This window comes from Lycorma delicatula, chromosome 1 (genome assembly GCF_047948215.1).
Source record: "Lycorma delicatula isolate Av1 chromosome 1, ASM4794821v1, whole genome shotgun sequence".
Classification (NCBI taxonomy): Eukaryota; Metazoa; Arthropoda; class Insecta; order Hemiptera; family Fulgoridae; genus Lycorma; species Lycorma delicatula.
Genome location: NC_134455.1, coordinates 198769690 through 198784865, shown reverse-complemented (window position 1 = coordinate 198784865; position 15176 = coordinate 198769690). Strand labels below are relative to the sequence as shown.

The 15176-nt window shown below is 31.4% G+C and overlaps 1 protein-coding gene across 4 annotated transcripts in view; it reads left to right on the top strand.

The window, feature by feature from the left end:
• Positions 1 to 15176, top strand: part of LOC142327332 (3'-5' RNA helicase YTHDC2-like) — a 190436-nt gene that overhangs the window by 142651 nt on the left and 32609 nt on the right. For all 4 annotated transcript variants that reach the window (XM_075370291.1, XM_075370300.1, XM_075370273.1 and 1 more), the window contains 2 exons: positions 2099 to 2225; positions 9071 to 9184. In XM_075370291.1, coding sequence (XP_075226406.1) covers positions 2099 to 2225; positions 9071 to 9184 — 241 coding nt within the window. The remainder of the gene's footprint in view (positions 1 to 2098; positions 2226 to 9070; positions 9185 to 15176) is intronic.

Below are 15176 nucleotides of genomic sequence, written 5' to 3'. Positions count from 1 at the left end.
TAAGGCACTAAAGAATAAAGATTTAATCCGTTTAACTTCAATAAATAATTAATTTCTGGAATTATATGGTTCATGTCATGTTGGTTTTCATATTGATTTGAAAACCAACATGACATTAAATTTTAAACTAGAAATTAATTTTTATTAATTCTGAGCAATTATCCCCCAACCTCAATTTTTCCCATATTACAATGTGTTATATTAGAGGTCAACATGAAGAGAAAACATGAGAAAAAATTTGCCGGAACGTTCCTAGATAATGTGAATGAGCAGTTGAAGATAACGAAAAGGGCAATTGCTCAAAATTACCTTCTAAACTATCACTTCTATTAACAACAGATTAAAAATATAAGTTACATGTTAAAAGTCGTCAAGATTGATGTCAGAATCTGTATCTGATGATGTGCTATGCTGAGCATGCAAAACCAATGGTGTGAAACGTAAACTGCTGCTTGAATATGTGTTTGTTGTAAACTGAATACTGCCGCTTAAACATAAACTCCGTCAAATGTCCAATCAGGTGGTGTTTTATGTTTTCAAATCTAGGTATTTTTATTTCTAACTTCACGCCACAACCGTTCAATGTGTTGCATGTGTGTGCCTGTATCCTAGTCAATGAAACTGTAACTGTGATTAACAGTCAAATGATTAAAACCTTCAAACTGAAGACAGTTGTAAATCTACCAGCAGTCACTTATTACGGTTGTACATGGCAAAATGTATTTCTTCATTATAGGCAACAAAGTTTCTTGGCCTTGAATTGGGACAGGAACTAAAAACCATTTCTTCGTGTTACGCTCTATTCCACTGAACGTCCAGCTGGCTTTAATAGTAAGACCTCTATTGTACTTCCTTTTTCATATCTTCGCTTCATCAATCTCCATGTCTTTACCAATTCCTCCAATTGTTTGCAACTGTACATAAATTACAACGGAATATACTTCCCTCAAATAACTACTCCAGTCAATAACTACGTGGTGGGACAAGTCTAACTCATTAAGAAGCAGATTATGTCTAGGGGGTAAAAGTAAACACCAATAAGCCACAAAGTGAGAATTAGTTTTCTTAGAGTGTGGTTTTCAAAAAAAGTGAATTTATTTTGCGATACAAATTGATCACACTTAACTTAATCTTCTTCTTCTTTCTATCAGTTTTTCCTACCTAGTTGTAACATTGAAAACCGCCTTTATTTTTGTCCAAAGTCATAGAGAGCCCACAATCTGGATAAGTTTTAGATTGCAGCAGCACATTGTGATCAAATAAAAACTTTCCCAATTTCTCTTCGTCTTCAGACAAAATAATGAACTAGTTATACCATACTCACAAGTAGCACAAAGAAAAGGATTCACATCAGAACAGCACTACACCGACTAATTACAGCGTCTTTTGTTATCTCATAACTGAACATCGATATTGCCCTTTTCATTATCTTCAACTACTCATTCATGTTATCAATGAACGTTCTGGCAAATCTTTTCTCTTGTTTTTGCTTCATGTTGACCTCTAACATAACATATTGTAATATGGGAAAAATTGAGGTTGGGGGAATAATTGCTCAGAATTACCTAATTTAAACATTAAATTAATTTAAGTTTAAACATTTTTTTAAATCTGATATTTTATAAAGTAATTGCTGGATTAATAATTAAATCTGATTTACTGTTTATTTTTGTAACTATTTGAAATAAATATCTGCTGATTTATATTAGAATATAATTTATTATTATTATTATTATTATAATTTTCCAAACTATCTTATTGTGTACAATGTTGCTAAATTATTGAGAATAAAATATCAAATGATTTTAGTAGTGTTTTGCATTTTGAGTAATGTAAACACTCAGTGTTGTGCAGTTCAAGAAACTAGGCCTACTGAATTGAAAATTGTAATCCAGCTATGCCCTTAGTATTGACTTCCCACTTCTACGTTTAGTGAGTATTTTCTGTTAAATAATCATTCCATTTTTCTCTTATTTTGAACTGTGAACTGTTTAATTTGATTTATTTATACTTATTTTTTTAAGTCAGTTGTTAATTCACTTGTAGATATCTCCTCTATATTTTCTTTTCTTTTCTTTTCTTTTCTTTTCTTTTTTAGGCTGATGATAATCTAGTAAGTAGTATAATGGCCATACTCTCAGAGGAAGAATCTTTGATTGGACTGCAGCAACCATCTGGTATTGGAGCACGTCCTAAGCAATTCTCAGTTGATAGTTATAACCCAGGTAATTTTTACACGTTATTTTCTTGATATTGTTCCTCTTATCTTTGATGGAAATACAGAACTATTGTAAACTTGCTACCTGAAAGTATCATTGGTACTTTCAAAAAATTGCATCTATAAATTGTTCAGAATGCTTGTCATATCATTAAGTTTTTAGTATAGACTACTAGACTTCTTTCTGTTCTTTTTATGGAATACATGATTTGATGTACAAAATACAAAGAAACTTATTGTGGTGAAATGTGCACAGCCTTGTTTGTAGTTTTAACAAAATGCAGTAAACAATTATTGTGCAAAGATCTTGTTAAAAAATGTGTAAGAAATAATAAGGTTCACATTGGTAAGTAACTGGAATTAAATTTTTATTTTATTTAAATTAAACTTTAATGTAGAATTGTCCTTATGTTTGTAGCAACTGTATGTTTAGTTAATTTACAGTTTATGTCATATTGTGTAATATAATATTTTGTAAAAAAGTTCATAAATAAAACTAGACAATTTCTGCAGCCACCACTAATGTATTCTTGAGAGAGAGATAACATATCCTTCCTTATTTCATTCTCTTTGTTACCTCAGCCCCTCCCAGTACAATTTTTATTAACACATGCACACACAATGTCATACATGTTATTATGAAATACATTTACATTCCTGATTTTGAAAAATTACCTTGAAATGCTCAGTTGCTGCCAGTCAAACTTTTTTTTAATGCAGGTGTCACTCATACAGCATATTTATAGTTTGATATATATGAGGCATGTTCATAAAGTAAGGGCTGTTTGGTCATTAAAAAAAATTAACTTGTGAGAAAAGGTTTTTACTTAGTTTTAGTTTACTACATATCTACTCCACTTTTCCACATAATCGCCATTCAGATCAAAGCCTTTTTCATAACGCCGCACCAGTTTCTTTAACCCCTCTACATAGAAGTTCACTGTCTGGGAATTAAACTAGTTGACAGCGGCAATCTTGAGTTTGTTGTCGTTTTCAAACCGTTGCCCATCAAACAACTTTTTCAAATGCTAGAAGAGGAAGTAGTCGCTAGGGCAAGGTTGGGACTATATGAAGGGCGGTCAAATCGTTCCCAACGAAAATCTTGAATCTTCTTCTTGGTTAAGGCAGCGGTGTGGGGTTGCACGTTGTTGTGAAGGAGGATATGCTGGATGATAGTTTCCCGCGTTGTCAATTTTGACTCACACGTCTCAGCTTATTGAGCATTTTGCAGTACATGTCAGCTGAAATTGTTGATCCATGTTCCATGAAATCAACGAAAATGATGTCTATTTTGTTTCAAAAAAACTATAGCCAACATTTTCGGACTTGTGTACGGAGATTGCTTAAACTTTTTCTGTTTTGGGGAACCTGAATGGTGTCACTGCATTGACTGTTGTTTCGATTCTGCGTTGGTTAGGATATCCACATCTCGTCACCCGTAACAAGGTGGGAAAACAAATCATCTCCATCTTGTCAATAGTGATCCAAAAATGCTCATCCATTGCACATTCTTTGATATTTATGTTGGTTGGTGAGCATTTTCAGTACCCACCTTGTACACAGTTTGTGATAATTGTGCTTTTCTGTGATTATCGTGTGGATAGATGTACGTCCAACATGCAGAAATTCATCAGCTGGAGCCCTAATCATCAATTGTCGATCACATCACAGTTTTCGGTTCACTTGTTCAACAATTTTGTCAGTCTGAATACTGAGCCTGTCACTTTGCTGTTCGTCATGCACATTTGTGCGATCATTTTTAAAGTCTCAACACCATTACAAACTTTTCCTTCACTCATTACTGTAGGTTCATACACTAGGCATAACTTCAGCAGCTAATTTCAGCTGCATAATTTCAGTAGCTGAAAATCCTTTTGCACACAAAAATGTAATCACAACTTCCACTTCACAACTGGCAGGAGAAGTGATTGCCATGGACATTGCGATCTACATTCACTGGCAGGCAAACGACTGCTGAATCAAAACAACTGCAGTTAGTAGCTTTGTAAATAGTCAATAGATGGCCCTGCATGCGTGAAACTGTGTTCAGACCTGCTTATGCTGAAATATAAGCCGACGACGGCCCTTACTTTATGAATATGCCTCGTATATAAAAACATGAAAATCTTAATAAACCAAATGATTTAAAAACCTGTTTACTTAAGTGATTCATATTTAGCACAGATCCGATGTCAGCATGTGTAATTAATAGTTCCTTGTAAATTTAATTAGCTTGTGATGAAGCATTCTTAAAATGCTATAACTAATATGTGACAAAATAATTTTATGAGAAATTACTGCATTTATTTTTTAAATTTTCAGTTAGTTATTTGTTGAACATAAGCACTAGATATCAACACTAGAGATCTACAGCTAACATTTTCAGGCACATTGTCCTTGTTGTAAATGTTAAAATTATGTCCTTAATTATATTTATTTTGAAAATTAAAATAAATTCTGAATATAGAATGTCTAGGAATCATTTTTTTAGATTAATATTATTTTATTGGTATAATTTAATAAATTTTGAGATACTCATGATCTGCTATAAATTAATTACTAGATTATGTAATTGGTTTAACTGCTATATTTATTTACCAGGGAACTTTTTAGGTGGAAAGTTGAACTCTTCTTGAACTAATATAGTATTTATTATTGATACCCTGAACATTATTGTGATTTTTTACATTTTTGCGATGTGATGAGAGTTTTACTTATAAAATGAACTAAAATAGCACAAATATTATTTGACTTTGTTATATAACTATTTCAATCCATTATTTCTCTTAGCCATTTAACGAAAGCTAATTATATGTAGGTAGACATAAGAAGTTAGACCTGTTCATAATCCATTTTATAAACAGAAAAGTTCAATAATTTTGACAGGAATTTAATAAATAAATATTTTGATGAACATCTAGTAGTAGATTGTATAAAACTTTGGTTTGGTTTGTTGCTGTACTACAAGGATAAAAAGAAACTCCATCAGTGTTTGTTTAACAGATCAGTGGAATTCACAGTAAAACTTTGACCAGAGGAGCATCTCATAGTAAACATAATTAATTAAAAGATAAAAAATAGAAGTGAATTAAATTAAGTCCATATTAATAATAATTAAAAAGTAATAAATATTTAAAATAATAGTAAATTAAATTTCTGTATTTACTGAATAAAAAAACAACAATTAAGATGTTATTATTGAAAATTATTTCAATACATATTTTTTGAGCCGGAGTTTTTTTTAATTGGTAATAATTAAAGGTTAATAATATTTAGGTTAATAATATTAAAGGTTATTTAATATTTAAATAAAAATTTGTTTGTTAAATTGGGGGAAGATTTTTATGATTTTAAACGGATTTATTAAAAATGACAATGGCAGCATAATAAAGCTCTTCATGCATGCCAAAGTATTGAGCTGAGTAACCCAAAAACACAAAATTTCAGCTTGGTTTTAGGAAAAACTATTGACTTGATAGTAGTGGTTTTAAATATATATATTGTAGCATCCCCATTATGGCTTCACCCTCGCTGTATTGTTACTTGAATTTCCTGTCACGGTCAATTTTTTTTATTTTATGTTTTTAGTCAAGTAACCAGAGGCATGTGCAGCCAGACACATTGCACATACAGTAATAGTGGCGATGGCTGTGTTAGTTGAGCTGTCGCACTTAATAAACTCAAACAAAAAACCCTGAAAATGGTTTTTAAATATTAATCTGAAGAGTATTTGCAAGCCCATATCTACTAAAAATCTCATTTAGTATAGTTGGAAATGGGGAAAATTTGTAACCGTTGTTCAAAATTTTTTACCCTTCTTCATCGCCTTTCAAGGTCGAATTTTGAAAAATCTAGAAATGTTCTTAGATATTCACATGAAGATTACACAAACTAAAAATCATGTTGATAATTTCATTTTTTACCTAGACATTTGAAAAATAATAAATTCCATTGTAACCCTTTATCCCTTTAAACTCGGAACCAAAAATTCTTCCTTAGTGAACTTAAACTGTAAGAGGAACATGTATATAAATTTTCATCAATATATCGTCCATAGTTTTTGCTGGGCATTGATTATTAATCGCTCATGTGTAGTTTTATAGTATAATAGTATAATATAGTATATAGGTTATATAAGGTTGTAATTCATAAATATGAACCCATGGTTAAGTTAAAATTTACTAAATATTAGTTGGTATACATAATTGATATTTATTTGCACCAGACAAAAATATCTGACGGTATTTTTATATTTTGAAAATTAGTTCTGATTTTCTTTTAGATAGCCGGAAGCCATGATATTATATTTCTGTTGAGAAAGTATGCAAGGATAAGAAATATTTAAAAAAGTTAGTATTTGTTTTAGGCACTTCAAAACTAAATAGTTCAGTTTGAATTTGTTGTAAACGAAATCAGTTCTATTGTCCCACAAGAATTTGTCACAATGCCTAAATGCTTTGCACTATGTAGAAAACAAATACTGTCGTTATCTTTGGGAATTATTACTATTCATATGAATATTTTGTCATATACTATCTGTGCAGAGCAGTATTTTATCTACCTGAGAAGCACAATTCAACAATTTTATCCATGTTTGAAGTGAGGTATTGACGATCCATCCAGTGATTTATCTTTTGAACTGTTAATTTAATAATCTTTTTAAATAATTTTCTATAGTTTAGATATATTTATTTCATCTACAAAGAAGGAAATAGTAAATGGTTCAAAAGTTTGAGGCAGATCATTAATAAATAATAAAAAGAGCAAGGGACCCCAACAGCGTTTCCTTATGGCACAGATACATCTTAAAGTGAGGACCTGTATTTTACATTTGTATTCTTTTTAAAAATGAATTCAAGTAGGCATTTATGAGGTAATGTAACTAACCAGTTGTAAGCAGCTCCTCTGGTTCCATATTAAAGAAGCTATTTTATCAATAAGAAATGCAGAGCTAAACCAATCATTTTACTGAGATTGAAAAAAATTAAAAAAGGAATAATTCTATTACATACGCCATTTAAAATAGTTTCTAAGAAGTGGGAAATTGCTGTATCATGGACAGTTCTTTTAATAACACTATGCTGCAGATTTATCAATAGATTTTGGTTTTCATCAACTCTTAAATCAATTTTTCTTAATTCATAATTGTACAATAAAAAATAAGCTTTCGTATGGAGGAGAATAGTAACAGATGGCAACAAAAAACAGTCCATTGGTAAAAGCTTACTAATTAAATTTGTAAGAATGTCACTAAAACAAGTAATAATCTTTTTAATATAGTAGAGGAATTTCACCAGAACTCACTGGAATGTTTACTATGAATAACTATACAGTTGTATTTACTATACAGTTATTAACCTTTTGAGCATGAGCAAGAAATAAAAATACTGATTCCTCGGTAAAAGCCATTCAAGTTGAAAAATGCCTTGTTTAAAGTAGACTAATATTATTGTTTAAAATACTGGAAAAGAATTTAGAAAAGAACAGGATATGAGATAGTAGTAGTTGTCTTATTGCATTTTTGGTGTAGTTGTGTGACCTGTTTTATTTCCAGATTCACTTTCATTTTTAATAACTTCTTACATCGTTTTGAACTTTATTGTGGAAATAGATATCAGATTATCATTATATAAAATTTTAATAAATCCATTTGTAATTTTTCAGACTTTGGAAGTCACAGATAAATTTTACATTTCATGGAGTATATAACTTAGATAGAGATTTTACAATTCGTTTAATAATTCATAACTTAATCATTTTATGTTTAAAACATTATAGACTGTAATCAGCAAAAAATGTTTGAAAAATTATTTCTTTTGCCAATACAGTTTCCAGAGTTACTTGTAATTCTAGTTCGAGTATACAGAAATATTTAATCCTATTAAATGAAACTGTATTAATAGTCAGTCATCAAAAGTACAGAATTCTCTGGAAAATTAACGTTAAAATCACCACATATTATGACGTTGAATTTATCTGGAATTTAAAAAAAACATTTTGGACAGTTTACATAAAAAGGTTTTAAAAGAACCAGAAGGAGTTCTATGTAATGAAGTCACAAAAGAATGTAAATTATTATAATTTTCTGCTCTTTATAAACTAGGTTTACACCTCTCTTCTTTTCCTGTTTAGCCTCCGGCTAAACAGCTCCTAGAATTGCAACAACTGCTAGGTATAGCACTTTCTTTTTCTGTTTCACCTTCGCAACCAATGTAAGTTATTACTTCAGAGGATGATATGTATGAGTGTAAATGAAGTGTACATTCTCAGTTCGACCATTCCTGAGATGTGTGGTTAATTGAAACCCAACCACCAAAGAACACCGGTATCCATGATCTAGTATTCAAATCCGTGTAAAAATAACTGGCTTTACTAGGACTTGAACGCTGGAACTCTCGGCTTCCAAATCAGCTGATTTGGGAAGACGCGTTCACCACTAGACCAACCCGGTGGGCTAGATTTACACCTACAGACTTTCCAACTGAACTCTGATGGTAGCCATTGTAAGAATTGTAATTAAAATTGCAGAAAGATTACTAAGCTGCACCTGTATTTTTTATAGTTCACTGAATATGGAGTAGTATGGTTAAAATATCTACTAGTTTACTAATATTTTCCCAATTGTTTATGTATTATATTTAACTTTAGAAGAGTTTAAAAAATGCTTTTTGAGTTATAAATTTGTGTGTTGTAATCTATTACTATACTTTAGTTTTATACCATTCAGAAATTCTCTTATTATTAATAATTTATAAATAGAATTATAGTTACATTGTAGGTCTTTTAATAGTTTTATTCATTTTTTGACTATAACATATAATTGCCATTGTTTTTTGTATTTGGGAAGTGTAGGTCATCGTATGAATGAAACAGAGGACAGTGCATTTCTGTCTAGTATTGAAAACTTGGGTAATCGTTTTACCAATCAGAGGAGGCACCATGAATATTCACCATCAAAAAATTATGGTAATTTTTTTAGAATTTACTATTTAGCTCAGTTTTATGTTATATGAAAGCTGTTTTGTAGTAAATCTACATTTTATATGATTCGTAGATCAGCATGATAAAATGAGGTTTAAATAAATACTGTAAATATTGTATTCAGAACTGAAATAGTGACATAAGAGAAATGTTAAACAAGTTTCATCTGTAAGGAATGTTCTTGAATTTCAGAAGAGGCTTCTATCAGGTTAAAATACTAGCGTTTTTATTTATTTATTGCAGTTAAATGTACTGTAGTTAAAGGATATTTGCTTTAAATTTTATCAGATATGTCTTTTATATATAATATTTTTTAGAATTTTAATTAGTTCCTTTGTCATTAATAGATAAGAAGTGGTAACTAGAGGTGCACTGGATAGAAGTAGAACAAAATGTTCTTGCCAGTTTAATAATATGCACAGAAAAGGAATTGTGTAGTATATACAAGTATATACTATAAGTATAAAGTATACGTATAAGTATAAGTATAAAGTATAAGTATAAAGTAATTGTATAGTATATTATATAAAAGGAATTGTATAGGCTTATGTTCCATTGCTATTATAGTTGTTTTGTCCATAAATCAGGACTCACTGTTTCTAGAGAGAGTTATAATGAAGAATATTAAAATCCCTCTTTGTTTCACTTTGAACTTAGTAGGTCCAATATTGCATGAGTTTTTATTCTTCTCAGATCAGCAAGAACATTTTGCTTGAACATTAATTCGGTTTGTAAAATTGCACAATTGATTATAATGATGAATAAAATACTAGCATCCTTTCTTAATCTTACTTTGCTTAATGAAAACTAGGTTAATAGGATATAGAAACTTTTTTTTCATTAATTGAGCAATTTAATTATGTTGTAATTTTTTTTCAGTATTTAACCATTTACTTAGTTTAAAAGTATAGAATTGTTTGAGATTTCCTCAGTGTTAGTATGTATAAGGGCTATTCTGAAATTGACCTCTGAGTAGATGTTGAGAATTAACTAGTTGTTTTAGCAAACAGAGTATGCTCAGCAGATATGAGCAATAATTAATATCATTACAGTGATCAGGTCTACTATCTAATCTGTTCAGTGTTGATAAAATAGGAATCCTATTCTTGAAACCTGACACTTCTGTCAGCTGCAAGATAGAGCACGATTCAAATGGTTAAGTACTTTGAGAGCATTGTGGTTGAGGATGAGACTTGGATCAGGTTCATGTACATACAGACCAAGGATCATTGAGAAAATGGAATGCATACTTATTCATGTGATAAGCCAAACAAATTCTAGCTGGTACAGTTTACCAAAAAAATTATAGTTATAGTATTGTAGACTGCTAGATTTTTTTTTGATAGAATTCATGCTACTTGGACCACAATAACATCAGAAATTTTTTTTTTGAAATGCAGAGGTTTAGAGGTCAATTCAAAAAAAAAATATATTGGTTGCTCATGAGGTTGTCTTTTCTGCATGTCTCCAGTGCAGGGTTGCATTACTTGAACAGTTCAAGAGGAGATTTTTCTGACATAGCTCACTTCAGCCCAGACTTGGTACTAAGCAACTAAAGATAATGTTTAATTACCATGTAGTTAACTATTTTGTATACTAAATTTTTCCATCTTGTGAAGTTTTTTCTGTATAGTATATGTATTTTCTACATTTAGGTGCTCCAATTTCCCATGTTGCATGTATACTTTTTTATGTTTTGAAGTTATTACTTAATATATATGTAGGATGAAAAATAGGAACCCTACTTTTCATCCTAAGCAATGTAAGATGTTAGGATTTCTTCAGTAACTTAAAAATATTTTTCAATTAAGACTTTAACTTTTATTATAAAACTTTTTCTATCGTCACAGATACTAGTGTCATATGGTAATTTTTCCTTGAATTTTAGTCCTGCCAGAGATGGCTTGCATTCTAATAATGTTGTTTAAAAACTTCTGCAATTCTACTTCTTCCATTTCTTTTGTTGTAATTATAAGTATCCAAGTTACCCTGACAGTTGATTACTGCTTAAAAAAAAATAATAAAAGAACCATAATTGATTTTAGATCTTTAAGAGTTTGCTTATGTATTATATATTTCTTTATTCCTATCATACATCTAATGGCTTTATTTTAGCCTAAAATATTTTTTTGAATTTTGTTTAGATGATTCCTAAAATAGTATTGAGTATTGTACATTAGAAATTTTTTTTTTTTTGTCTTCAGTCATTCGACCGGCTTGATGCAGCCCTCCAAGACTCCCTATCTAGTGCTAGTCATTTCATTTCAGTATACCCTCTACATCCTACATCCCCAACAATTTGTTTTACATATTCCAAACGTGGCCTGCCTACACAATTTTTTCCTTTTAGCTGTCCTTCCAATATTAAAGCGACTATTCCAGGATGCCTTAGTATGTAGCCTATAAGTCTGTCTCTTCTTTTAACTATATTTTTCCAAATGCTTCTTTCATCATCTATTTGCCGCAATACCTCCTCATTTGTCACTTTATCCACCCATCTGATTTTTAACATTCTCCTATAGCACCACATTTCAAAAGCTTCTAACCTTTTCTTCTCAGATACTCCGATTGTCCAAGTTTCACTTCCATATAAAGCGACACTCCAAACATACACTTTCAAAAATCTTTTCCTGACATTTAAATTAATTTTTGATGTAAACAAATTATATTTCTTACTGAAGGCTCGTTTAGCTTGTGCTATTCGGCATTTTATATCGCTCCTGCTTCGTCCATCTTTAGTAATTCTACTTCCCAAATAACAAAATTCTTCTACCTCCGTAATCTTTTCTCCTCCTATTTTCACATTCAGTGGTCCATCTTTGTTATTTCTACTACATTTCATTACTTTTGTTTTGTTCTTGTTTATTTTCATGCGATAGTTCTTGCGTAGGACTTCATCTATGCCGTTCATCGTTTCTTCTAAATCCTTTTTATTCTCGGCTAGAATTACTATATCATCAGCAAATCGTAGCATCTTTATCTTTTCACCTTGTACTGTTACTCTGAATCTAAATTGTTCTTTAACATCATTAACTGCTAGTTCCATGTAAAGATTAAAAAGTAACGGAGACAGGGAACACCCTTGTCGGACTCCCTTTCTTATTACGGCTTCTTTATTATGTTCTTCAATTGCTACTGTTGCTGTTTGGTTCCTGTACATGTTAGCAATTGTTCTTCTATCTCTGGATTTGAACCCTATATTTTTTAAAATGCTGAACATTTTATTCCAGTCTACGTTATCGAATGCCTTTTCTAGGTCTATAAACGCCAAGTATGTTGGTTTGTTTTTCTTTAATCTTCCTTCTACTATTAATCTGAGGCCTAAAATTGCTTCCCTTGTCCCTATACTTTTCCTGAAACCAAATTGGTCTTCTCCTAACACTTCCTCCACTCTCCTCTCTTTCCTTCTGTATAGAATTCTAGTTAAGATTTTTGATGCATGACTAGTTAAACTAATTGTTCTGTATTCTTCACATTTATCTGCCCCTGCTTTCTTTGGTATCATTGCTATAACACTTTTTTGGAAGTCTGACGGAAATTCCCCTTTTTCATAAATATTACACACCAGTTTGTATAATCTATCAATCGCTTCCTCACCTGCACTGCGCAGTAATTCTACAGGTATTCCGTCTATTCCAGGAGCCTTTCTGCCATTTAAATCTTTTAATGCTCTCTTAAATTCAGATCTCAGTATTGTTTCTCCCATTTCATCCTCCTCAACTTCCTCTTCTTCCTCTATAAAACCATTTTCTAATTCATTTCCTTCGTATAACTCTTCAATATATTCCACCCATCTATCAACTTTACCTTTCGTATTATATATAGGTGTACCATCTTTGTTTAACACATTATTAGATTTTAATTTATGTACCCCAAAATTTTCCTTAACTTTCCTGTATGCTCCGTCTATTTTACCAATGTTCATTTCTCTTTCCACTTCTGAACACTTTTCTTTAATCCACTCTTCTTTCGCCAGTTTGCACTTCCTGTTTATAGCATTTCTTAATTGCCGATAGTTCCTTTTACTTTCTTCATCACTAGCATGCTTATATTTTCTACGTTCATCCAGCAGCTGCAATATATCGTCTGAAACCCAAGGTTTTCTACCAGTTCTCTTTATTCCGCCTAAGTTTGCTTCTGCTGATTTAAGAATTTCCTTTTTAACATTCTCCCATTCTTCTTCTACATTTTCTACCTTATCTTTTTTACTCAGACCTCTTGCGATGTCCTCCTCAAAAATCTTCTTTACCTCCTCTTCCTCAAGCTTCTCTAAATTCCACTGATTCATCTGACACCTTTTCTTCAGGTTTTTAAACCCCAATCTACATTTCATTATCACCAAATTATGGTCGCTATCAATGTCTGCTCCAGGGTAAGTTTTGCAGTCCACGAGTTGATTTCTAAATCTTTGCTTAACCATGATATAATCTATCTGATACCTTGCAGTATCGCCTGGCTTTTTCCAAGTGTATATTCTTCTATTATGATTTTTAAATTGGGTGTTGGCAGTTACTAAATTATACTTCATGCAAAACTCGGTCCCCTCTTTCATTCCTTTTGCCCAGCCCGTATTCACCCACTATATTTCCTTCCTTGCCTTTTCCAATGCTTGCATTCCAATCTCCAACTATTATTAAATTTTCATCCCCTTTTACGTGTTTAATTGCTTCATCAATCTCTTCGTATACACATTCTACCTCATCATCATCATGGGCGCTTGTAGGCATACAGACGTTAACAATCGTTGTCGGTTTAGGTTTTGATTTTATCCTTATTACAATGACTCTATCGCTATGCGTCTTGAAATACTCCACTCTCCTCCCTATCTTCTTGTTCATCACGAAACCTACTCCTGCCTGCCCATTATTTGACGCTGAGTTAATTACTCTAAAGTCACCCGACCAAAAGTCGTTTTCCACTTTCCACCGAACCTCACTAATTCCTACTATAACCACGTTTACCCTATCCATTTCCCTTTTTAAATTCTCTAGCCTACCAACCTTTTTTAAGCTTCTAACATTCCACGCTCCGACTCTTAGAATGTTATTTTTTACTTTTCTGGTGACCCCTTCCTTAGTAGTCCCCACCCGGAGATCCGAACGGGGAACTATTTTACCTCCGGAATATTTTACCAAGGAAGGCGCCTCCATTATTGCTTTTGAAAATGCAGAGAGCCACATTTTCTTGGAAAAAAAAACAGCTATAGTTTTCCATTGCTTTCAACTGCGCAGTACTCAGAGGACTGAGTGATGTTGATATGGCCGTTTAAGTCATTGTGACTCACGCCCCTAACAACTACTGAAAGAGCTGCTGCCCTCTTTCAGGAATCATTCCTTAGTCTGGCTCTCAACAGATACCTCTCCGATATGGTTGCACCTTCGGTCCAGCTACTCTGTATCCCTGAGCACTCAAGCCCCCTCACCAACGGCAAGGTCTCATGATTCATAGAGAAGGCATTAGAAATTATCAATCTATAATAATTTAATCTCACAAATTTGTAATTAATAAACCAAAATATTGGTATTCGAACAAATATTCTTAAAATATTTTACAAATGCAATTTACATGATCATTCAAAAGAGGTTATGATCAATCATTACAAATAACAACTTTACTAGTAATAACTATAGTGTTATTACATATCAGTATTATTACATATAGTATTATTTTTGTGTTTTCTATATTAATTTTGAAATTTATAAAATAAACAAATTATTTTAGAACACTATAATTCTTTACAAAATAAGTAGTTTTCAATAATTATATTGATTACACTTTAGATGTAAAAGTAGTAAATAAAAAACAAAGTCCTTTCAACCTGTTTAATTCTTAAAACAATCTCCTGGTTACCACAAACATACTAAAAGTAACCCATAAAAAATTAAATATATTATTTAATAATAAATCTGTTACAAAAAAAAAAAAAAAAACATTTATATAAAATAAGGTCTATTAAGGTAAAATAATTGGTCTATGT